Raw genomic sequence first — 26,103 nt, forward strand, 5'->3', positions numbered from 1 at the left:
TTTTCATTCTCACTGATTTCCATGAATTGTTTAAGTTCTTCTTTGATTTCCTGGTTGACCCAAACATTCTTGAGCAGAGTGATCTTTAACTTCCAAGTGTTTGAATTTCTGCCAAATTTTTTCTTGTGATTGAGTTCCAGTTTTAAAGCATTGTGTCTGAGAATAGGCAGGAAATAATCTCAGTCTTTTGGTATCGTTTGAGACCTGATTTGTGACCCAGTATGTGGTCTGTTCTGGAGAAAGTTCCATGTGGGCTCGAGAAGAATGAGTATTCTGTTGTTTTAGGGTGGAATGGTCTGTAATATCTGTGAGGTCCATCTGGTCCATTGTATCATTCAAAGCTCTTGTTTCCTTGTTGATTTTCTGCTTAGATGATCTGTCCATTGCTGAGAGTGGAGTATTGAGGTCTCCTACAATTAACGTATTGTTATCAATATGACTCTTTATTCTGGTTAACAGTTGGCTTATGTAGATGGCTGCTCTCATGTTGGGGGCATAGATATTTACAATTGTTAGATCTTCCTGTTTGATAGACCCTTTAAGAATGATACAGTGTCCTTTTGTGTCTCTAACGACAGACTTTAGTTTACAATCTAATTTGTCTAATATAAGAATTGCTACCCCAGCTTTCTTTTGAGGTCTGCTGGCATGGAAGATGGATCTCCATCCCTTCACTTTCAGTCTGGATGTATCTTTAGGTTCAAAATGAGTCTCTTGTAGGCGGCATATGGATGGGTCCTGTCTTTTTATCCAGTCTGCAACCCTGTGCCGTTTTGGGAGGATTTAGGCCATTCACGTTGAGAGTGATTATTGAAAGATATGAATTAATTGTCATCATGTTGCCTGTGAAGATGTTGTTTTTATAGATTGTCCCTGTAAATTTCTGTTGTATATCACTCTTGGGGTGTTTCTCCTTTTATAGTACCCCCCTTAATATTTCTTGCAGGCCCGGCTTAGTGGTCACATAGTCTTTCAGTTTCTGCTGGTTTTGGAAGCTCTGCATCTCTCCATCCATTCTAAATGACAGCCTTGCTGGATAAAGTATTCTCGACTGCATGTTCTTCTCGTTTAGTACCCTGAATATGTCTTTCCAGGCCTTTCTGGCTTGCCAGGTCTCTGTGGATAGGTCTGATGTGATTCTGATGTTCCTCCCTCTCTACGTAAGGAATCTCTTCCCCCTAACTGCCCTTAAGATGGTTTCCTTGGTTCTGAGATTTGTGAGTTTTTCGATTACATGCCGGGGTGTTGGCCTGTTTTCCTTGATCTTGGGAGGGGTCCTCTCTGCCTCTAGGACACGAATGTTTGTTTCATTCCCCAGATTAGGGAACTTCTCAGCTACGATTTGCTCAAATACATCTTCTAGTCCTCTCTCTCTCTCCACTCCCTCCGGGATTCCAATTATTCTGACATTGGATTGCTTCGTGGTGTCACTTATTTCTCTGATTCTATTTTCATGGATTCTGAGTTGTTTTTCCCTGGCCTCCTCTTTTCCCTTTTTATCTCTTATATTGTCTTCCAGGTCGCTTATTCGTTCTTATGCCTCAGTTATTACCCTAGCTGTTAGATTGTCTAGATTGGATTGGATCTCATTGATAGCGTTTTTAAGTTCTGCCAATTCAGCTTTCATTTCTGCCCTTGGAGACTCCTTGTTGCCATTAATTGATTTCTCCATTCTAGCTACTGTCTTCACAATTGCTAGCCTGAAATTCATCTCTGACATCTTGGTTATATCTCATCCATTTGTAAATCTGTGGCATAAGTCATAATCTCTGAGTCTTTTCTATTTTGGGGGTTCTTCCTCCTAGTCATTCTGTTGATGGGTGGTTGAGGGAATGTATAGAGTACAAATTATTGACCACAACCCAAGCAAGATGCACCTGTTTTCTAGGGACCTTAGGGTTGCTGGCCTCTTGTTTTCCCAGCCTGTCTTCTGGGGGAGGGGCCTGCTGTGCTGTTGCTCAGGTAACCCTGTTTGGGCAGAGTTGCCCTGCCCCCCTGTGACAGGGGATGGGCTCAGTGGGAATCAGTGTTTTGGGGCTTTTGTTCTCTCGGGGCTTTCCCTGGCAGCTTTCCGCATGTCTTCTGCGAGTCAGAGCGGAGGAGACCGTTTCCAACCCTCTGTCTCAGAGCAGAGAGATTGCAGTCTGTTCTTCAGTGAGCTCTCCAGGCCATACTGTCTCCATTTCTGTCTGTGCTGCTATAAACTGCAGCAGCCTGGGTTGTGTGCTCCTCTGCAGCGCCCCCAGTCCTGCCTCCAGGTCGGGGCAAGTCTCTGCCCTTTGTCCTTCTAAAACTGCCAGCTGCTCCCAGTTTGCCAGTGCGACCCCACCGCTCAGGGTTTCCGCCCCTGGGGCTGCCCTAAAATCCTTTCCCCGCTGCTACCGGTCTGCGAGTCTGTGCTACCGGTCTGCGAGTCTGTGCCCCGCCCCCAGCGCATGAGGCTGTTGCTCACCGGCGGGGTAGGATCCCCACGGCCAGGCTCCCTCCCGCTACTGTTTATCCTCTGATATCTGCCCGCGGAATCACGGCTCCCTGCTTCGGAATCACGGCTCCCTGCTTCGTACCTCGAAACCAACCGCCTGCGATATTCTGTTGGTAGAGATCCAGATCTTCTTACATCTGAGGGCTGATTTTGTGGGTGCTCAGAGTGGTCTGGTAGATATCCAGCTCAATTCCGGGGACCAGTTGAAATAGGGTCCCCTACTCCTCTGCCATCTTTATTCCTACCTGGAGGCTGGCCTTGTTAAGAGGAATAGAATACTGTGGTATATTTCAAAATGGTTCCTTTTCCCTTCTCCTTGCTGGAAGCAGAAGTGTGGGTTTTTCTCTGATACTCATGTGAGTACAAGGTTGAGCTCCTAGAGGCAAAACTCACAAAAGTTACCCACAATGAGCTTCCGGCAGCTCGTTAGTTCCAGTCCTAGTTTCCCTGCTCTGGTCCTGGTTCATAGAGAGGTTTCTGCCTGTGAGTTTGTGCTCCAAGAAGTTATGATTCTCTGCATTCTCTCCAGCTTGGGGGGCAGTGGTTTGCCCTGTGGCCTCATGTCTCTTATGGATTAAGAAGAGTTATTTTTTCAGTTTGTCCAACATTTCATTTCTTGTTTAGGATGGACTTCCAAGCTTCTTATGTGCTGGACTGGAAATTGGAAGTCCACTTCATGTGTTTTTAATTTTCTTTTTCCTCCTAGCAAGGAGGCCGTTTTTATTGCCATTTTACATATGAAGAAACCAGGGTATTGACAGGTGAAGTTACTTGCCCAGTGTTCCCCAGCTCTAATAAGTGGTGAAACCAGGATTTGAACATAGGGACTCAAAGCCCTGAGTCCATACTCCTAGTCATTGTTTTATATAGGAGCAGGAACTCTGGAGTACAGAGGTCTGGTTTGGACGCCCACCTCTGCTCTCTGGGGGTGGTGTGAACCTTGGACAGCTTCTCAAATGCCTCATAGGGTGTGGTATGTAGAGCGCAGCACTCTGCATGAGTAAGTTCTTAAATGGTTGCTGTTGTTGCTATCATTATTTATTGGTGTGACGGTGTGAGTAGACTGCATTTTGGGGTGACTTACTCATTTACCATGACATGGGGAGCACTCAGTGCGATACTGAGCTCCTTGTAGATGCTGAGTAAATGGTGGGAATTTGTTCGCCTGTATATCCAGGTGAGCAGGGACTGTTAACATCCTCTGGAACACTCACGGCCCAAAACCTTTCCTTGCAGTCATGGGCCTGCGTTGCTTGTGGGCTCGTGCAATTTGTTAACACGGGTCACACTCCGCAGCTCGTTGTGGGCTTGCGGGTGTTTCTGTGCTTGGTGAGCTTGCACTAATGCTGCCTCATTTGGTTGTCTTCCCTGTCGGGGACGCTGAGGACGGGCAGGACCAAATCGCACACAGAGCTCTGTGCTTTCTGCCCACCCCTCCAGTCTGAAGCACCTGTAGCTCAGGTGGAGGCCTGCTGCAGCCCTTCCCCTTCGTCTGCTCACCCCCTGAAGTAGCCCACAGGGCCCCTGACCCACCGAGTGGCATAAACAGTGATGTTTATTGTCTCACAATTCCAGAGGCCAGGATTCCAAGATCAAGGTGTCTACACGGTTACTTCCTCCTGAGGGCTGTGAGGGAGAGTCTGTTCTTCGCCTCTCTCCTAGCTCCTGGTGTTTTGCCAGCAATCTCTGTTGTTCCTTGGCTTGCAGACTTGTCACCTGGATTTCTCCCTCCTTCTTCACATGGCATCCCCTGTGTGCATATCTGTATCCCAGTTTCCTTTTTTTTTTTTTTTTTTTTTTTAGCCAGGACACCAGTCATATTGGATTTGCCTCCTTGCCCCATGACTTCATCTTAACTATTGCATCTGCAATGACCCTGTTTCCAAATAAGGTCTCATTCTAAAGTCCTGGGGGTTAGGACTTCAATATGAATTTTGCAGGGGACACAGTTTAACCCATAACACCCACCCTTGGGGGGAAAATTGGCATGTGAAATAGTGCTACAGTGAGCTGAAGGAAAAGATGAGCAAAAGCTATAGCTAGATCATTCACAAGAGCCTCTGCCATGGTGAGAATGTAGCATGGCAGTTAGCTGGATCATTGAAACGAGGAGCAGTGCGGAATGAACCCCTTACCTGTGGCCTCAGTGGGACGCAGGCCTTGGGGGTCGTGGGAGCAGCCTGGTGTGGGCATCTCGGGTTCAGATGCTGGCTCTTCCTCTCAGACTTGGGCTCATCACCCTTGGCCTTGTTTCTTAATCTGTAATGTGAGCATCATAATGCCTGTCAACTGAAAGTGGTTGTGAGTCTCAGTAAAATAACTTTTATGAAACCCCCACACACCACGCAGAGAGCACTGGAGGACATAATACGCGTTGGGCCGTGGAGCAGCGCTGGTCTGCGTGGTAGACCTCGAGGCCGAGCCCTGCCCTCTGCTGGCCTGGCCACCTCCAGCGGACCGTCAGCTGTAAGCCCCGTCCCTCCCTCCTGAAATGGAGCCGGTACCATTCCCCAGCACTCCTGAGCTCTCCGGGCTGTGGGGCCAGGTGCAGGTAGCATGTCACGTGTTTGCAGAGGTGCACTGTGGTGTAGCGGTGGTGGCCGTGGCGGTGGTGGTGGCTTTTCCATGGAGCCCTGGTTTAAATGAGACACCCCATTGATTATGCTCTCTTTCTGTTCAGGACAAAAGGAGTTATTCTTGTCCAGTGTGTGAAAAGTCTTTTTCCGAAGACCGATTGATAAAGTCGCATATCAAGACCAACCATCCTGGTAAGGTTATGTATTTTGGAGAGGAGATTAATTTTAAAGGGCTTTAAAAGTGTTTACGTTAGAACACAGCATTATGTGTCAACTGCACAAAATGGGAAGAAAGGAGGATGAAAGGATGAGTGAACTTGAGGGGCACGATTACCTTTATTTAACGTTGGGGAGTTCATGCCTTCATTTTATCCTTTCATCTGGTCTGATGTGTCTCCGCACACTCCCATCCCCCTCCTCCCTTCTAACGTTCACTTGGAACGCCTTTGGGTGGGTCACTCACAGGCAGGTCTGTCCTTAGACACCACTCCCCGGGGGCCCGTGAAAAGTTGGTTGCCCAGCATGGTGGTCTGTGAGTGGTGTGTGCTGCCAGGCCGAGGAGCCTTGCTGAGTTGGAGTGACTGTCCCCTCGGATCTCCCCACACGGGTCTCTTTGGCCCCTCAGAGGTGTGAAGCATGAGCCACCTGGGCCTTCTTGCCTGTCATACCTCCGTTTCCCCCACCTGGGACACATTTCCTGTACGCTGCTACTGCCGGTGTATTCTCTATGTCCTTCCTTGGAGTCCCATCCTTGGGGAGGATTTGGGGGCTCCCTGCCTGGGGGAGGGCCCCGCCCATACCCCGCCCATACCCCACTCTTCCTGCACTGACCCCTTGTGTTCAGGTCATTGGCACTTTCCTGTTTGCCTCTACCCCCCGCCCAGAGCCTTGGGGAAGGGCTGCCATTGTTAAGGTCTAGCCTCAGGTCCCCGGTGTCACATTGGGCAGGCCCGAGAGCACTGTGCGTGGTATAAATGAGGAATGTGTAAGCCGGGTGCACCTTTCCCAGCGTCCATGTCCCTTTTGCATCTGCTTTATTTTGTATCTGCTCCTGTGCTAGGGCACTGACTCGCTGATTATAAACGATACTGGAGAAAAGTAAAGAAATAACAGAGTTCACCAACACTCATGTTTTATCTCGGCACAGATGGAGCCTTAAGACCATCTGTGTGGGAACACGTGGGTTATGGGATTCTCTGATGGCCTCGTTCTGCTGTGTCAGCATGTGTCCAGTGTGAGCTGAGGATGCTCATTTAAACTGGCCACGCTTTCTCATGAACAGATGTGAGGTGTGCTTTGTCTTTGGTCTAAACTTCAAATATATACAAAACAGGATAATATGAGGAGCCCCCACGGATCTGCAGCAGCTCAGCTGCCACACTCCTGTGCATTTTGTCAGACTGTGCATTGTTTTGTGTATTGACCCTCCAGACTCTTTGTTCTAGAGTATCTTAAAGTAGGTCCTGCACATACATAATTTCCCCATAAAAGAACTTTGGGATGCTGATCATGGTGTTTTGGGAGCATAACCACTAGGTCACCCTTAAAACAGACAGAATTAATGCTGATTCTTTATTACCGCCTAGTATTAGCTCATTTAAAATTTCCTTAGTCGACACAAGACCCTTTTGAGTCAAGACCCAGGCATTTTGCTTCTAGTCGTTACATGACGTGAGTTCCTCATATTCTGTGATTCACCCCATCCCACTTTTGTTCCCGTGACACCAGTTTCTTGGAGGGACTGGGCCACTTTTCCTGTAGGTGATTTCGTGTCTTGCATTTGTCTGACGGTGCTTCCTGGTCTTGTTTCTCCATCCCTCACATTTTATGCTCACGGATATTTAGATCTGAGCCTTGATTCGACTCTGGTTCAATTTTTAGGCAAAAGTCCTACTGCGTGACTGCGGGGGGGCACATCTCGATTGGTCACCTGAGCACCGCTGGGACCGGCCACGGCACTGGGGCGCGGTCACGAGGTTCACGTACGTCTCGCGGGAGCCGATCCTCTTTGGCGCCTGATGATCCCCCTGCTTTTCTTCTAGAGGTGTCCATGAGCACTATTTCTGAGGTTCTCGGGAGGAGGGTTCAGCTGAAAGGTCTGATTGGGAAGCGAGCCATGAAGTGCCCGTACTGTGATTTCTATTTCATGAAGAATGGCTCCGACCTTCAGCGTCATATTTGGGCTCACGAAGGTGAGTATTCCTCTCTCAAGGTAGTTTTGAGTTTTGTGCCTCCATGCTTCGTGTGGGCATACGTACGTTAGGAGGAAGCCATCTCGTTGTGTGCCTGGCAGTTAGACGTCCTTCGGCTTCCTGAGAAACGTATCCATGAGCCAGCTAAGCTCGGTGATTTCAGTCCCTCCCTGTTCAGTTGCCATTGCAGTGACAGAGGTGTGCGGTTGTTCAGAGCTTTTGCTGGAATCGCAGTGAGCTAGATCCCCATGACGTCTGCGCTGGTGTGGTAGACACTCAGCAGGTATTGGGGTTACAAGTGAACAAAGGTGAAGAGGACGGCAGAGAGGCCTGTGGTCCAGCATTGTGGAGGAAGAATCCAGAAGGCGGGAGAGCTGCGTGGAGATGGAGCAGAGGGAGGAAGATAAGCTGTGCTTTAGGGGTGCTTGCCTGTGAAGGGAAGTGCGGGGAACACGCTCTGGGACGTCGGGCAGTTGGAGGTCAGGAGGTTGTTGGAGACAGCAGGCCACCAACTTGGCTTCCTGCTGTAAGGACGCAGCGCTTGTGAGGATGAGGCTCAGAGCCAGCGTCCGGGGGAGCCCTTCCGGACATTTGCTGAGGTCCTGCCTGTGAGTTAGGGAGCTGGAGTGCTGCAGGCAGAGGGTTCCTGGAGAATACGAAGGATGGAGTGTTTTCAGGGGGGAGGAGAGAAACACCTGTTCTCAGGTCTTGGGGGAAGCACCGTCAGGAAGGGAGAGGTGAACAGTTCAGTAAATGGTGGAGTAGGGATCCAGAGAAGGGCAGAAGGAGCAGAGCTCAAAGCCAAGTTTGGGAGGCACTGTTCGTTTACCCGGACACATGCACGTGCCCTCTGTGCCCTGGGCACACCCCGCAGCCTCGGTGAAGCCTTGATTTCCTTAGCTGCAAAGTCTTGAGTCCTGTAGACAAGGGCTGGAAATGCTGGATGTGCAGGGTGCCAGGTCCTCCCGTGCTCAGTGTTGGGCACATCATCCCTCTCCCTGTGCGCGTTGCACTGGGTGTCACGGCCTTATTGCTTTACATCTCCCTCCAGACGGCGGCTGCAGGGGCCGTGGCTTCTCAGCTTCAGAGCCCCCTCAGTGTGTGCTCCAGAGTAGGTCCTCAGGAGGTGTTTGTCGAGTGAAGGGGGAGCAGCCAGGATGCCCCACAGTCCAAACGTTTAGCCCAACAACAGCTCGTGTCCTAAGGCTTTGCTCAGTTCATGAAAAAGTGCTTTCCCATCTGATCCTGGGGCCATGATCCCATTGATTTCTGCACAGGTCCTTGTTTACTTTAATTTCGGTCAGCTTATCTCCATTCAGTTGAATATAATGACTGTGTGCTGCAGACACTGCTTGGGGGTCTGTGCCCACGAGGAGTTCCCAGACTGTGGGGAGAGGCAGGTACGGATGACTCCCAATGCACTACAGCAGTACGGCTAGCAGGGAGTTCAGGACGTGAGGATGCTGAGAGGGCACCGAGGGCATTGGGTTGGGCAAGCCAGAAAAAGCTGCACGGGGGAGGCCCTGGCAGAATGAGGGGGACAGGGCGTGGCCGTCGGGAGGAACGGCATGGGTGAGAGCATGCAAGGCCCGTGTGCGGCGAGTCTGGGGGTAGGCACTGCTTTGTTCGACATGGATATGCACATATATCCTTTGGATGCACGCATATATGCACACCCATATAAATAGGTGTGTGTTTGTGTGATTTTATTTATTTATATATATATTCCCCTTCCCCCTCCTCTGGTAGGTGTGAAACCCTTCAAATGTTCTTTGTGTGAGTATGCAACTCGCAGCAAGAGTAACCTCAAGGCTCATATGAATCGTCATAGCACTGAGAAAACCCACCTATGTGACATGTGTGGCAAGAAATTCAAATCGAAAGGGACGTTGAAAAGTCACAAGCTCCTTCACACTGCTGATGGTAAGTAAATGACTCCATAGCATAGTGAGTTTTTTCCCCTCTTGAAAGTGGGGTTTGAGGCCGGCATCCCAAGACCAGCAGAAAGGGCAGATGTGTCTGTGGGCAAGAAAGACCTGGGTCTTTTAGAATTTCGATTCTGAAAGAGAGCAAAAAGAACTCCCCTGCCTCCTCATTTGCCCCGTGTTCCGGACTGGAGCCCTGCCTGACCTCCCCCAGTGCTGGGTAGTGTGCGTGCGTGCACGTGTGTGTGCGCATGGGTGGGTGGGTGTGGAGGGGACGTGGCTTCAGGGAATAAGACACCCTCAGGAGGCCTTGATCTGAAAGTTTTCAGTCCTCTTCAGCCCTCCATCCTCACCTGAACCTGAGGACCTTGAGGGGCAGCCATGATCGCACCTGACCCGATGTTTCCAAGTGGATGCTTATCATCCAAGCCACCTCAGGGGCTCAGTTTAAAATACAAACAATACTTGGGCAAATTTGACCTTAATGAAGTACACTTAAGTGGATTTCTAATTTCATTCATTCTGAAGAACCGTTGGTTGAGTTCTTACCATTGTCCCAGCCATGCCTGGGGTATAGGGTCAGTAAGGAGCAGTTTCTGCCACTAAGGAGTGGTGGGGAGTAAGAGAAGCCTGCAGGCCGTGCTGAAGGTGGGTGCTGTGATAGAAGGGGGCTCAGCAGCCCTGCGGAGAAGGGTGTGAATCGGTGAGGGCAGGGGAGGCGGTAGGCAGTGCTCACGGTGGCCAGTAAAGTCTCCCTGAGAGGGGCAGGATGTAGGGAAGAAAAGCAGAATCGTTTTAGGAAGACAGGCAGCTAGGTATCCAAGATCTGTAAAGAACTTTTCACTCAAATAATCCAGTCAAGAAATGGGCAGAAGACACGAATAGACACTTCTCCAAAGAATACATACAAATGGCCAACAGACACATGAAAAAATGCTCCACATCACTAGTCATCAGGGGAATACAAATCAAAGCCACCATGAGATACCACCTTACACTAGTCAGAATGGCTAAAAGTAATAAGACAGGGAGGAACAAATGTTGGAGAGGATGCAGAGAAAGGGGAACCCTCTTACACTGTTGGTGGGAATGCAAGCTGGTGTAGCCACTCTGGAAAACAGTATGGAGGTTGCTCAGGAAGTTAAAAATAGAGCTACCTAGCTCTGATCCGGGAATTGCACTACTGGGTATTTACCCCAAAGATACAGATGTAGTGAAAAGAAGGGCCACCTGCACCCCAGTGTTCATAGCAGCAATGTCTGCAGTAGCCAAACTGTGGAAGGAGCCGAGATGCCCTTCAAAAGACGAATGGATGAAGAAGATGTGGTACATATATACGATGGAATATTATTACTCAGCCATCAGAAAGGATGAACACCCACCATGTGCATTGAAATGGATGGAACTAGAGGGGATTATGCTAAGTGAAATCAGTCAAGCAGAGAAAGTCAATTATCATTTGATTTCATGCGTATGTGGAATATATGTAGTAGTGCAGAGGATCATAGGGGAGGGGAGGAAAAACTGAATGGGAAGAAATCAGAGAGGGAACCAAACCATGAGAGACTCTTGCCTGTGGGAAACAAACTGAGGGTTGTGGAAATGGAGGTGGGGGGATGGGTTAACTGGGTGATGGGCATTAAGGAGGGCATGTGATGTAATGAGCACTGGGTGTTATACACAACTTAGGGTATCATTGAACACTACATCAAAAACTAATGTACTATATGGTGGCTAATTGAATTTAAATAAAAAAAAGGAAGACAGGCAGCTAAACCATAAAAGGCCTTTCGCATTTTTTATTTTCCTTTAAAAACCCCAGTTGTGGCAAGGTCTTGTCAGTATTCTATGTAATGAGATTAATAAACCATATTTATAAATATATTGTTATTTTAGCACAATTATATACAAAAATTGGAGTTTACCACAAAAATCCGAGTGATTTCAACAGGCTGTTTTCGATTTTAGAACTTAGACGATGATATAGCCATTAGGTCATACCTTTATTTTAAGAATGTCTTAGGGAATCCATCCTGTTGTGTGTGCATCTGGGTGAGCTTGAGGGGCTTATGGAGAGGCCACATGCTTAGCTAGGCTTCGTTAGAACTGAAGATCCAGGGCTTGCCCAAGGCTGAACGAAGGCCAGAGCTATAACTATTCAGACCTAAGCAATGTGCTTATAAGAAATAAGAATAAGAATAAGAAAATCCATAAGCAAAATAATTAAAAATGCAGTGACAATCAAGCAGTCTTACCCTGAGTAATGAAAGCATTAAATCATGTAATTATTCATGAATTCTGTACCTACACAAACAATAAGCCTTACTGATATTTCCTGACTTGGAAGCACATGATTCATTGAAATCCCAAATAATACAGCACCATTAATGAAAAGCAGCTGTTGTCAGCTCCAGGAGGTCTGGGGTGTCCACTGGGCTGTGGTGGCAGGGTCTGGGAGGGCACGCTTGGGGCCCGGCAGGGGCCGGGTCCTGGCCTGAAAGGATTCGAGGAGATGGGGTGTATGTCTCATCAGGGGCCCCGGACCGACCGCTGTTGGATGTGGAGGGGAGGCCCGGGGTCTGTAGTGTGACACACGTAGCCCTTCCCACCTGTCACTTCACTTGCTTTCCTGAGCCCTTCAGCAGGGAACGGAACTTGGCTGGGCAACGACGGTGTGTCCTCAGAGCAGTAAGACAACCTTCCCAAAGAGGAAAGGCCTTGTAGGCATTATGAAATATTTTGTAACAAAACAGGAAATTTGGATTGTTTCTCTTAATTTTTTTTTTCCTGACATTTTTGAGAGTTTGAGGTATTTGTAAAGTCTTCTCTTGTTTCCGGACACTCACCAGTCTGGGAAGAAAGGCATCACGTGTTAGGTGCAGTGAGAACAGCACCGGAATGGGGGTCCCGCTGCCTTTTGTGCCCCCTTTCTGCCCCACGTGGGCCTGAGTTTGGTGGGGCAGGGTAAGGACAAGAGACCTTGACACCTCCTGGATCTGTCTAAGCTCCATGCTCTTTGCTAAGGGGCAGGGTGGTCCCTTCACCTGGTGGTCCCTTCTTCCCCCTCTTCCTGGTAAGGATTTCCCATGGTTTCATGTTTTCTCAAAGGCCAGCTTGATACGTGGCGTGACCAATCACAGGCTAGGTGTCCCAGCTCCAGGGATGATCTACTTTGCAGCTGTAACCAAACTCTCGGCCCTCCTTTTTCTTTTCAGTTTTAAAAAGCTTGGAAAAAAAGCTTAGTTGCATCTCCTACCCACTTTTTTGGTAGCAGTCGTATTTTATTTTGATAATTCTTAAAAGCTTTTTGTATGTATCTCAGTGGTTTGTCATACTGTGCAAATATTTCCCTCTAACTTAATATTTGCTTTTTCATTTTATTTGCCACATCTTTTTATATACAGAAGTTAAATAACCTTGCATATTTAAACTTATCAGTCTTATCCTTTGTTATTTTTTTTCTTCATGATTTCTCTGTGTTGAAAGGAACCTCCCTCATCTTAAGGGAAACTTCTTTTTTTCTTTTTATTATGTTATGTTAATCACCACACATCACATCATTAGTTCTTGATGTAGTGTTCCATGATTCATTGTTTGTGCATAACACCCAGTGCTCCATGCAGAACGTGCCCTCTTTAATACCCATCACCAGGCTAACCCATCCCCCTACCCCCTCCCCTCTAGAACCCTCAGTTTGTTTTTCAGAGTCCATCGTCTCTTATGGTTCGTCGCCCCCTCCGATTTCCCCCCCTTCATTCTTCCCCTTCTGCTATCTTCTTCTTTTTATAACCATATAATGTATTATTTGCTTCAGAGGTATAGATCTGTGACTCAACAGTCTTGCACACTTCACAGCGCTCACCATAGCACATACCCTCCCCAATGTCTATCACCCAGCCACCCCATCCCTCCCACCCCCCACCACTCCAGTAACCCTCCGTTTGTTTCCTGAGATTAAGAATTCCTCATATCAGTGAGGTCATATGATACATGTCTTTCTCTGATTGACTTATTTCGCTCAGCGTAATACCCTCCAGTTCCATCCACGTCATTGCAAATGACAAGATTTCATTCTTTTTGATGGCTGCATAATATTCCATTGTGTATATATACCACCTCTTCTTTATCCATTCATCTGTCGATGGACATCTTGGCTCTTTCCACAGTTTGGCTGTTGTGGACATTGCTGCTATAAACATTGGGGTGCACGTACCCCTTCGGATCCCTACATTTGTATCTTTGGGGTAAATACCTAGTAGTGCAATTGCTGGATCGTGTGGTACTTCTATTTTCAACTTTTAGAAGAACCTCCATACTGTTTTCCAGAGTGGCTGCATCAGCTTGCATTCCCACCAACAGTGTAGGAGGGTAGGGGAAACTTTTGTATTTTTTTTCAAGTTTTACTTTTGTAGTTTATAACATCTATTAAAATTAATATTCTTGAAATTTATTTTGGTATGGGGTATGTGGTAGGGATCTTTTTATTTTTTTAAACAATTTTCAATTGACTCAATTCAGTTTCTTTATAGAGAAATCAGTCCTTTTCATTTTATTTTGGAATGCCAGTCTCTCAAGATGCTGGGCATGTTCTGAGGAATGCCAGTCTCTCAAGATGCTGGGCATGTTCTGAGATTTTAGTCTGTTCAGTAATATCTGTTCTAGTACATTGTTTTATTAGGTGTTATTTTTATAACTAATTTGATTATGCACACATGTTATTCCTTTTTTATTTTTTATGGACATCTCTTAGTTTTCTCATTTAGTTATTATTCCTTTGGATAAACTTTGAGACTCTTTGGTCAAGTCAAAAAAAATATCTTCCCCTCCACCAAAGGGAGGACACCATCTCCCACCCCAGGGATGCCCTTGAGAGCTATGTGACATCACATGTGCCTCGAGTTCCTCAGGGAAAAACGCTGGTACTGGGGACTTGGTTGCCTTGCTGAGGCTGTCAGCCTCTAATCATAGAATTAGCTCTTTATTTAGAAGCAAACATTGCTTTGAAACCTGCCTGGAACGACTTGGGTTTTAGTGGATCCGTTGTATCGGTAATGATTCAACAGCTTGTCCCACAGAGAAGCTGTGTGGGGTAGGCAGAGCTACGGAGGCCTGAGTTTTGAGTCTTGCTTGCCACTGCCTCATAGGGTGGCCTTGGTCAGGTCACTTTTCTGAACCTCAGTTTCCTTATCAGTAAAACGGGGATCAGTATGGCCCTGTGCCTGACGATGGGCTGGACGATCAAATGACAGAAGGTGCCCCCCCCCAGCTCACCTGGGCTCCGCCTGCCCTTCTGGCTGTTCCTTCTTGGTCTCCTTTTCTGGGGCTGCCTTAACTGTGACCTCCCGCTCTTGGAAGTCCACACACTTCTGTGCTTGTTCCCTGGGGCATCTCCCTAGTCTCCCCAGGCTTACACACTAGTTATGTGGAAGGCTTCCTAGTTTCTTTCTCCAGCCCTGGCCTCTCCCCCAGGCTCCACCAGCCCTGCGGGTACAACTGCCCGCTCAGCATCTGCTCCTGCACGTCTAGAAGGCACCTCAGACTTAGCCTGGGCAACACTCAGCAGCTCATCTGTCCCAGACCTGCGCCTGCTGCAGGCCAAGGGTCACCAAACTCGGGGAAAAACATAGTAAATATTTGAGATTTTGAGTGCCACATATGGTTCCTGCCATATCGTCTTTTTTTTAATTTGTTTTGTTTTCTTCTCACAAACCTTGAAAAATGTAAAAGCCATTCTGAACTCCCAGCTGTTACAGAACCAGACTGGATTTGGCCCGGGGGCCCACAGTTGGCTGACCCCTCCTGTACCCGAGTCTGTCAGTGGCCGCTCCTTGGCAGTCGCTTGGGTCAGAAACCTCAGGTCATTCTTGACTGTTCACACCCTGCCCAAGCCCGTTAGCACCTTCTGTGTGTTCTCCCGTAGTTTTCCCTCCCCAGCACCCTGGAGGGGTGGCGTTTGTCCACACCGCTGGACAAATCCTTGCCCCCCCCGTCAGCTCCCAGACAGCGGCCAGAGCGACGGCCCGGCTGAGCCTCCCTCTCACCCCTCTGTCTCCACCCTCCCCTCTGCTCTCCCCTGACTGTCCCCTTTCCAGACGCATCCATCTCATTCGTGTTCTCACATCTGCCGGGTCCATGCCCTTCTCTGACCCTAATGTGCATTTTAATTTCCTTGTTCATGACTTTCCACTTGACTGTAAACTCCTCAAGCAGGGACTCTTGACCTACTACATTTGCTTTGTCTTGTATCCCTGGCACCTAAAACAATGCCTGGCTTACAGTAGGTGCTCAATAAATGTTCGTTGGTTGAATGAGTGAAGAAAATGTAAAGTGTCTTGCAGACAGCAGTTGGAATGTAGAAGCACTCAAAAAGTGCCAATTACTTTCCCCGTCTCATCTCTCACATAGTTGTATTACATTAAATGCTTATGAATTGGATGTTTTAAAATACGGCAGAGGAACTTTTAAATGAATCGTCTTGCTCTCAATTAAGTAAAAAGGAACTGAGTACTCACTCCCTTTTACCTGCTTGCGAATCCATTTTTTTTCACATTCATGGGCTTCCTTGAAGTGATGTGTCCCTGTTTATTCATGTTTGTTTCCCAGAGGGGCTCATTACTTTGCCTCAGAAGGGAGAGGTCAGGATGGGTGGAGGTTTCAGTTAAAAAGGCTTGCCAGTCAGTATGTACAAAGAGAGACATTGACCTGTAAAGGGCCTGATTAAACCCTTTGCATGTGTGCCAGCAGTATGAAAGAATTTCATGCAAAAGTCATGCTGTAGCACATTTTCCCTTTTTCGGTTTTAAAGAGGGCCTCCGCATGTGTGGTGTAGAGGCTTTCCCAGGATTCCGCCGCCCCCAGCACATGGGGCAGGTGAAATGGTGCAGTGCCTTTCTGTTATGTAATCCGATGAGAATCCCCTAGTCATGAAATAAAACGCTCTTCGAAGCTCGGTGCTAATTCCTTTGGGTTCCCCTCTGCCCCATCCAACCTGCCCTCATATACTTGAGTTAAGAAGTTTTCTGGGAAAATTTAAAAGAGGAATTCTCTCCAAGCTTTAAGCACTCTTGTGTGCATGATAATTAGACAAGTGGAGAGTCGAGTGTGGAACTTAGGTCTGAGTGGAGGAAGTACCATTTTTCCCCACACTCCTTCAATTTGTAGTAAGAGATCCCATGGCTACACATGGAAGTATTCTAGATGTAAGTGTGAAGTTATTTTTCTCCTCCTTCCTCTATAAGCAGAGTCCTTGTAGGATAAAGTAGCCCCTTTATTTCTAAAAACATGTACTCTAGAACCAGGAAGCTGAACAATGGAAAATGGTATCCAAGCAATCAGCTGGTTGATCCTTCCAAGTTCGTGTACTAGGCTTCAGTGAGCCTGGTCTCTGCACAGCACCCTTACCCTCTTACCCTTTGTCCAGCTCACCCTGGGGTCAAAGTGAAGGGACAGGGGTGGGCATGGACACGGTGGGTTTCTATGGCTTACCTTTACCAGCAGGTGTCTGGGTGATGGGCAGCAGAGGGCGGGCTGATGTCCGTGTCACTTCATGGGCGCACCCTGTCTGGGTCCACCTGAAACTCTTCTTCTCAGGTTTTTATAAACCATAAAAATAACAGCCCATGGGATAAAATGAACCATACAGCTTCCTGAACAGTTAGCTTAGACTGCTGTATAGATGTGACTGTTGAAGAAAGTTGGTGACCTAAAACCCCACCAGGGTAGAGGGGTCTCAGCAGCAGGTTGCAGATGCCTGGCCCAGCGTCTGTAACCTCAATCCAGTTGGGTGCACGCCCTTTTCTGTTCTTTTCTCTGGCTTTTGGCCCCCGTCTGTTTCTTCCCCATGCCTGATGCATTCCTCCTTGTATCAGAACTGGTGTGCTCATTACAGAGAACCATCAGTCTCTTAAGTCTGCCGTTGCCTGAAGTTCAGCCCTTAAGGCACAGAGGCTTCTTCAACTTTATTTTTACTGCCGTAGCTATTTCTGTCCTGATTTGCCATTGTACACATCCCCGCGGATGTGAGAGCTGTGGTGATGGGCTCCGCCAACCACCGGCTGCAACACGTGTTACGCTTCCTTCGGGGAGGTTTTCTTACCTTCGGCAGCACGCCCTGGTGTGTCCGGCCATGTGGAGAGGCAGCAGGGCAGACCCCCAGGTTGGAACTACTTCCTGCCTGTGTGACCTTGAACCCGTGCTTCATCCTCCCCGTTCGTTTCCCATGGCCGCTGTAACAAAGGACCACACGTTTACTGGCTTAAATCAACACAGATTTATGATGTGACAGCTCTAAAGCTCAGAGATCCAAAAGCAGGTTGTCAGCACGACTGCATTCCTCCTGGAGGCTCTAGGGGAGAATCTGTTTCTAGCCTTTCTAGCTTCTAGAGTCTGCCCGTATCCTTTGGCTCATGAGCCCCTGCCTCCATGTTCAAAGGCAGCAGCGAGGCCCTCCTGACCTGGCTGTGCCTCTGCTTCCATGATCATGTCTCCTCCGTGACCCTGACCCTCCTGTCTGTCTCCATAAGGACTCTTATGATTTCACTGAGCCCACCTGGATGATAGAGGATAATCCATCTCAAGATCCTTAACCTGGTCACATCTGCAAAATCCCTTTTGCCATGGAAGGTAATAGGCTCTGAGGATTGGGACTTGGATATCTCTCAGGGGAGGGCATTACCTACCACAGTGGGGTTGTGGGAAGATTACTTGGGTTCATATTAAGTGAGAGGTGCCTGTTCCCTCTGTGGTCAGTGTTCTCATATTCTCAGCAACTGTGGACATAGCGTAAGGATGGATCTGCATCGTCTGTCATTTAGGAAAGGTCCCATTTCTCTCCTCCGATATTCTCTCATTAGGAAGACACAGTGCAAGAGTTAATATTTAAAGAATATCAGTGTTGAAAAGGTAAAGTCAGTGTTCTGATAAATTTACTTATGCAAAATATCACCTTTTGCGGTTAAGACTGGATCAACAGTCATAATAAGATATTTTCACCTTAATGCCTCTAGGTATTAGTACTAGTAATAGTTCTGATTTATGCAAATTTCTTTAAGTATTTTAGTGCTTCTTCGAGTTTGAGGTACATAGGAAATTTGATTTGGCAGAAGTGATTTAATTTAACAGGTTTTCAAACAAGGTGCCTTGAGTCAGAAGGAATGGTCCCTCGCTGTCTTTCTTTGTGTGCTGATGGACTCCAGATGCCAGAAGACAAAGGGCATGGTTTTATTTCACAGGAGGGTTTGAGATTTTTCTACCATTCCACCTCTCCCTAGTTTTATATAGAACTCTATTTAAAGTAAGCAGCTGGAACCTTCCTCAGGGAAGCTCATCAAGCAGATGAGGGTGTAGTGAGACACAAAGGAAGCTGACAGGTGCTGTGCGTTTTCTTTTTTTTTTAAGTATGTTTTTCTAGTTTTATTGAGATGTAATTGACATAACATTGTATTAGTTGAAGGTGTCCAACATAGTGATTTGGTAGAGTGTATATATTGTGAAATGATCAACACAGTAAGGTTAGTTAACCTCCATCACATCACATTTTGGTTATGATTAAGTGTTTTTTTAATTTTATTGAATATATTTGACATATAACATTGAATAAATTTAAGGCGTACGGTATTTTGGTTTGCTACATATTTATATTATGAAATATTGCCATTGTGACAATATTTATCACATTGCATTATAGTACAATATTGTCTATATTCATTTTACTGTGCCTTAGCTCACTGTGGCTTATTGACTACTCTTTGTGAGTTTGAGCCCTTCAGCAACATCAGTTTTTACCCCCCCCCACCTCCTGGTAACCCCCGTTTTACTCTGTTTTTGTCAAGTTTGACATTTTTCGATTCCACAGAGAAGTGAAGACAGTACTTGCTTTCTTTATCTGACTTACCTCACTTAGCATAATGCCCTCAAGGTCCATTCATGTTGATGCAAATGGCAAGATAGTCTCCTTTCTCGGGGCTGAATAATAATATTCCGTGGTTTATATATGCCACTTCTTCATTGTCCATTCATCCGCTGATAGCATTGGCTAGTTTCCATGTCTTGACTACTGTGACTAAGGCTGTAATCAACTTGGGAGTGCAGATAGCTCTTTGAAATCCGTTCTTTGGGTATACCCAGTAGTGGAATTGCTAGGTAGTAAATAGTGGATGGTATGGGAGACCTATTTTTAATTTTTTGAGGAACCTCCATATTGTTTTGCATCGTGGTGGCACCATTTTACATTCCCACCAACAGAGTACCAGGGCACGTCCTCACCAGGATACCATGCGTTTTCTAAGGGCTGGCCACCAGGCTGGGGGCTACATATATCCTGGAGGGAGCCCCCGCAACAGCTGCCGGCATGTGTGGGGTAAATACTGCTCCCCTCTACTTGGGATAGCCTCCTGCTGGGGCACAGCGTACACAGCAAGACAGCCGTTCATTGGCTCTCCCGCCCTCCTCCTTGCACATTCATCCTTCCCTCCAGAGCAGAAAGAACTTCAACAGGAAGGGCAGTCTCACATCCCCCAGGGTTGGGGGCACCTCTCTCTTCATCCAGCTCAAGGCAGAGTCACAAGGACTTCTGTTCTGTCCTTCCTGCTCCCTCCCTCCCTCCAAATCCTGCCTCCTCTATCCTAACATGGCAGGCTGAGTAAGACCTGAGTAAAGGGAACTTCTCAGGATTGCTGGACACCAGACCCAGGGCTCTCCTTTCCTGTCTGGTGCTACTTGTGTTCAGGCAACATCCTGTCACCAGGGCCAGCCAGTGCTCCACAGGTCAGAGGTCAGCTTTGGTCCATCAGCCAGTCAGCCGTGGAGCGTGGGCTGGAGAGCTCATGTTACCAGAGAAACAGACTCCTGCCAAGGAAAACTGGAAGACAGAGGGATGAACAGACGTCGTGGAGATGACCTTTCCCCGCTACTGTCCCATCTTTGAAGGGGGGCTGTACGGGATCACACCTTTTGAGGGAACTAGGAGCTGGTGGTAAATTGTGGTGTTTCCAGAATGAGCCGCAGTGTCTGCAGTGGAAAAGCTGCAGCCAGCCTGGCTCTCAGAAGGATGCTGAACTGAAAGTCACAGGGGCAGATAATGCTGATGGTATCTTTTTCCTTACCACCTGCAGCATTAGCGAAGGAATCCACAGGCTGTGCTGCAACTCTCAGACTTTCTCTTTGAACCGCCTGACACATCTTTTCTTTCTTGAACTCATTCGGCACCACTTCCTGAGCCCCTTCTGGGGAAGGTAGACTGTTTTGTTCTCGTGGTGGTTTTTTTTTTCCCCTTACTTTTTTTAAAATTAAAGTATCATACACACAGAAATATGCAGCCGACTGGGTTATCACAAGGGCAGCTCACCCACGTCACTACATCCCAGGATAAGACACAGGACACTGCCTGCCCCTTTGAAGTCTGCCTCACCCTCCCCACCAGCCACCCCTTTCCTCCTCAGGGTTGCAGCTGCCTGGACCTGTAACACTGTAACTTGATCTTGCCTGTCTTTGAACTCCATTTAAACCAATTCATACAATACATGCGCTTTTGGGTCTGGCTTCTTCCCTTTAACATTATTTGTGAGGTTCATCTAGGTGGTTATGATTCTGACCTTCTGGGCCTCTGGGTCAAATAAGAGTATCCTACGTAACGGAGATCCTACATGCTGTGGCTTGTGGCTGGGAAGACTGCCCCTGCAGTTCCCCTTCTTCACTGTGGCAATGTTTTTGTAGTCAGCTCGGAGGTCTTTCCTCAAGAGTGTTTCTCCAGAAAGTGGTAGGGCTCCGCTCTCTTTTGTCCCCCTCGCTGACAGGACTTGGCTCAGAATGACTTCTGACTGTTGGCAAAAGGTAAATCATGCCCCAAAAGATAAGAGATGACCACCTCTGCGATTACTCACCAAGTTAGGCCACTGTCTTGTCTTCGTGAATAAGATGGGCACAGATGCCTGCTCAAAGGGAGCACTGCAAATCAGCGTACAGCTAGGCAAGGCTGGGGCAGCACTTTAAAAGGCCGTGAACTCTCTCGAATGTCAAGTTCAGGAACCACTGATACCATTTTATAGCTCCATGTTTAAAGATCTGTCTTGTTAATTGTATTTCATAGGAGGTGGGCTGAAACATCCCAGCCTTGCAGAGACAGATGCTGATTTATCCAAAATGCTGTTGTGTCGCACAGAAAACATTAAAACAAGAGTCACAAAGATCTAATCCCTTTCTAGAAGTGTGCCCACAATTCTGTCACCTAACATAAATTATTCTTTTAAAAATTCTTTCTCGGGGTGCCTGGGTGGCTCAGTCCATGAAGCGTCTGACTCTCAGTCTCAGCTCAGGTCTTGAACTCAGGGTCATGAGTTCAAGCCCTGTGTTGGGCTCCATGCTGAGCATGGAGCCTACTTAAAAAAACAAAATCTTTTCAATCATTATTCATTTTCATCTGGACTGATTACATAGTTGTAGTTAAAGCGTAGATGTCATTCTTCTAGCCTTAAAATTAATGATTGTAATTGTTTGTTGCTGCAGAGTCCATGAATATTACATTTAGGGGTTGTGTAGTGTCTCACTAAGGTGGTGGGCGATCCATGAGCTGCATAACCAGTCCCTTATTTTTGGACAGTCTGTTATTTTCTGCTTTCTCCTCATTAAAACTAACTCGCAAGGAGCCCTTTCTTGCATATGAATTTCTCCTTCCTTTGAGTTAATTCCTTAGGACACATTTCCGGGAGCGGGATGGCTATTTTGCCTCGGTGGTTTTAATCATGGGTTACATGGCCAACTTGCTGCTTTCAAAAAATTGAGCCAGAAATATGGAAGCGTTCCAGCTTCGCTCTTTCACGTTTGGTGCCTCCTATTATTAGAAATGGTCAGTTTCTTGGTTTAATGTGTGTCAGATCTTAACATGTTACTGTCGTTCTCAGTTATTTGATAACTGACAATTGAACAGGTAAATTCGAGGGTTAAATGGATGGACTGAGTTAATCTGCATAAAGCATTTATAACATTGGCTCGTTCATAGTGCTGTATGTAAGTGTTTGCTATCAGTGGACTTCTTTTGATGAATGAAATTAATTAATCCTCTCGGTGAATTGTTTAAGTCCTGTTTTTATCTGTTTGCTTTCTGGGGTCTTGGTGTCTTCTGCTCATGTGTTCACTGATTGATTCAACAGCTGTTTGTTGGGACTCTTTCGGTTGCACTTGACAAGAGGCTCATTTGAGGTTGCTGGAGCAGAAAAGGGGCCTTTCTTATAATGGTACCATGGGAGCTTCCAGAGACTTGAGGGCTTTGTGTGTGCGTTTGGTTACTTCTTCCTCTTCATGTGGCTTGGTCTTCCTCATCCTCCCATCTTAGTCACTTGACTGTCACTTCCTCACAGAGGCCTGTTTTCGTTCCATTTCCTCTTGTGACGGCTGTTGTGGGGAGAGAGGGAGTGTGGCTGGGCAGTCACCTTGTTGGGGCTCTCCTGTAACTCGCCGCTTGCCCTGCAGCCAGTATGCGCCCCCTGTTAGACACAGGGACACGGAATGAGAGATGTACCATCCCTGTCCCCAAAGTACCCACAACCCAGCAGAGGTGCCAGACCGACCAGCCAGAGATGAATCGATGAGCCTCTTGGATACAACAGGGGACGATGCAAGAACAACAGAACAAAACCCGAAAGCTCCCACTGTCACGAAGCTAAATGTAAGATAAATCAAAATATGTGGCATAGTACAATTGAGGTATGAAAATATTTCATATTGAGAACCTTGAAATAGGAAAATGAAAATATGAATATGAGACAATTCAGTTTCAACACGAAAATGTTACAAGATGAGTTCCGAAAATGAATCCCTAAAAGCGACTATAGTTATAAATGGGATGGTGGTGGGGGGATCTGGGAAGGGCGTCCCAGGCCCTGGTGATGGTAGGTACAGAGGTCTGGGGGTGGGGATTGTGCTCTGTCCTCGGAGTGGAGTGCAGGGGGCAGGGGCGTTGTTCCTGAGCTTAGAGAAGTAACAGAGAGCCCACCTTCGGGGGTCTTGCCAGCCATTGCAAGGGGTCACAGTTTGCTCCGGTGGAGAGAAGCCAGAGAGGTTGCTTGGGGGCAAGGTGAGGAAGGCCTTTTGTAGACTCTTTGAAACTATAATTACTTGTACTTTATCAGTTTCCCCTGTTCTGTTTTTATTTTTTCTGGTTAAGGTATATTATCTTAGGCTGGCTTAATTAGCCCCATCCCTGAATTGTCCCAGAGAACGCCAGGGAGGTCCAAGAGATAGGACTGGGGGGGGCACCGCCACAGCTGTCCCGAGTGACCGTGGTGCGGAAGGGCCCCCTCCCGGGGCACCTGCATCTGCCCTCAGCCTCATCTCTTCAGGGCTACTTTTCAGGTGCTTGCCACCCACTGTCTGAGTCCATCCGTGGAGCACGCAGGGGTGACCTCCACATGCTTTTAATGAAGCCTCTAAGTTGCAGAGAAGAGCGAGCCCAGGGTCACACGGGACGAGCTGGACCGAGCCAGAAAGAATGCGCTTCCGCTGCCAGTGGCCCTTCTTGGGCACCCCTTTCTCATGGGCCACCATCCTGTGCGATGGCCTTTATGGTACGGATACATCTCTTGCTGTTATAAATTCTTTGTTCCCTTTGGGGAATTGGTGTCCTACCCTTACTAGCTGAAGGATTGTTATGTGGCTCTGAACAGGGACTTGGGATCCAAATCCAGGCTCTGCCACTGACCACTTCATAACCCGCCAGTTGCTCAGATTCTTGATCCTACTTCCTCATCCGTAAGGGGTTAGCACTGCCTGCCTCCCCAGGCTTGGGGGTGCGTGGCTGAGGTCATGGACATCAAGTCGGAGCACAGCTGCTCCTGGACAGTAGCTCGGTAGCTAGAGCTAGCCAGATATGTTGTGTGGAAAATGCATTCACTTTTTACCAAAACCGCCTTTTTCTTTGTAATCATTCCCTTCTTTTCCTGGGCTGTGGTGTGATCCAGATACAGACACTGGATGTTGCATTGGCCAGAACTTGGAGGGCACTGTAGCCTCGGGTAAATGCTATGTTTTCTGTCCACTCTCCCTGCAGTTCTCAGGAGTGTCTTGATAGAAATCAGCTGATAGTCTCAAAGCATTGCTCTTTCATGATGAGTCATGGTTCTCCATTACATTATTTTAATTAGGCAGCTAAAGATTATGTCAAGTGCTCTCCCAGGCCTGTTTGATGGGGCTGTCAGGTTGCTGAAACATTTGTAATATTTATTGCCGGGACTCTGAGGCTTTTGCCGGGGCGGGGGGGGGGGGGTGCTTTTAGGAGCTCTGTTCTTTTTTTGTCTCTTGCAGAGCCCTGGGAGTAAATCCATAAAAGGCTGACTCTTGATCTCAACTGAGGTGATTCTGTTTATCCATTTCAGAGTACCTTTTTAGCACTTCTTCATCTTTTACTCATTGAGTGATGCGTATTTGTAATGAGTAAAAATATTTATCAATTTGGTGAATGGCTCTGTCAGCCTTCCTGCCCCTCCTAAGGCAGTGGGGAACCCAACACCATTTTGCTCAGGCTGCCTGGCACAGTGAGGATGCAGTCGGAATCAGTGGAGAAGTGTGGGGAGCTGAGGTTATCTCCAAGACATGTAGAAATGTGCGGCCCTGTGTTTGAAAAAAGATGATACTATATTTAAGAACAAGTATTCCTTGGTTTCTAATTATGACGTGTCTGCCTTACACATGAAAAAGTTTTTCCATGCTTTGGACTTGTAGAATTAGTAGAATCTAGAATTTGGGGTTTGTTCATCTAGAATGATAGTGTAATTGTATTAATATATTTATACTATTATTTCCCTTTTGCTGTTACTGTTGAAAGTGTTATTCATGTAAGATAAGCATAATTTCCATTCTGTTCCTTTCCCAGTTCAGTTCAGTAAAATGCACAGGATACGTTCGGTGTGAGCCATGCACTCAGGTGCTGGGGGTGTGGAGATGAATAAGACATGGTCCCTGTGGGCAGCCAGGGCAGCCCCAGGCTTGTGAGCAGGCAGTGGCGAGGCTGCAGAGTCAGGCATGGACAGAAGCATGTGGAAAGGGTCTGTGGGAGCCGCAGAGGGCTCACTCTTAGCCCAGTTGCCAGAGATGTTGTTCAACTTGAGTTGCGAGTTACAGTGAAGACTGGCCAGATGCCGAGAGGCAGTGCACCCCAGGCATGGAAGATGTTAGCAAAGGCTTAGCAGAATGCTGCCAGAACTGAAAGACTTCTGTGTTACAGAGCCGAATGTACAGAGTGAAAGGCAGACTGGAAGTCAGAGAAGGGTCAGGTGTGGGGAGTTAGTTCGGTTCTGCAAGGCCTCTGTATCATGCTCTGGAACTTTTCAACTTTGTTCTGCAGTTGGAGTCCTTGGTGGGTATGCAGAAAGATCTGTGGGAGAGTTTATGTGTCAGGTCATCTGGATAGAGGATGGGGCATTCGCATGGATGGATGGATGATGGACGGAGGGAAGGAGGCAGGAAGGGAGACAGAGTGGGCAGGTGAGCAGATGAATGGTTAGTTGATGGGGGATGGATGGATGGATGGATGAATGGCAGATGGATGGGAGGGTTACCTGAAGGCAAGGAAGCCAGGTTACAGGCTTTTGTTCTTGTCCAGGAAAGAAATGAGGAGGACTTAAACCATTGTGGAGGTATTGAAACAGAGAAATAGAGAAATATTTAGGAGGTAAAATCAGGTGCTGAAAAACTGAGATGAGTGCAGTTGGGGTCATGGAGATACTGAGGAAGGTGGCCAAGTCTCTGACTTCATGATCGGGTGGGCAAAGAACTGGGAAGGCTGGAGGTGGGACCCATTTGATGGGGAAGATGGGAAGGCCCAATTAGTACATTTGGGTCAGCTGGGCAGAAGCCCAGCAGATGGTCGGATACTCAGATCTTGAGATCAGGGAAGGGTAGAGGATGTAGAAGTAACGGTGGGAAGGTATAGATTTTGG

At 47.4% G+C, this 26,103-nt stretch overlaps 1 protein-coding gene across 4 annotated transcripts in view; it reads left to right on the forward strand.

Annotated features, from left to right (window-relative positions):
- The window catches only part of ZFAT (zinc finger and AT-hook domain containing), a 192,673-nt gene that overhangs the window by 90,834 nt on the left and 75,736 nt on the right, over positions 1-26,103 (forward strand). For all 4 annotated transcript variants that reach the window (XM_028105589.2, XM_028105590.2, XM_088022745.1 and 1 more), the window contains 3 exons: positions 5,163-5,250; positions 7,101-7,250; positions 9,000-9,173. In XM_028105589.2, coding sequence (XP_027961390.1) covers positions 5,163-5,250; positions 7,101-7,250; positions 9,000-9,173 — 412 coding nt within the window. The remainder of the gene's footprint in view (positions 1-5,162; positions 5,251-7,100; positions 7,251-8,999; positions 9,174-26,103) is intronic.

This window comes from Eumetopias jubatus, unplaced genomic scaffold, assembly GCF_037043125.1.
Source record: "Eumetopias jubatus isolate StellerSeaLion01/CBP00866 unplaced genomic scaffold, mEumJub1_p1.0 scaffold_4, whole genome shotgun sequence".
Taxonomy (NCBI): Eukaryota; Metazoa; Chordata; class Mammalia; order Carnivora; family Otariidae; genus Eumetopias; species Eumetopias jubatus.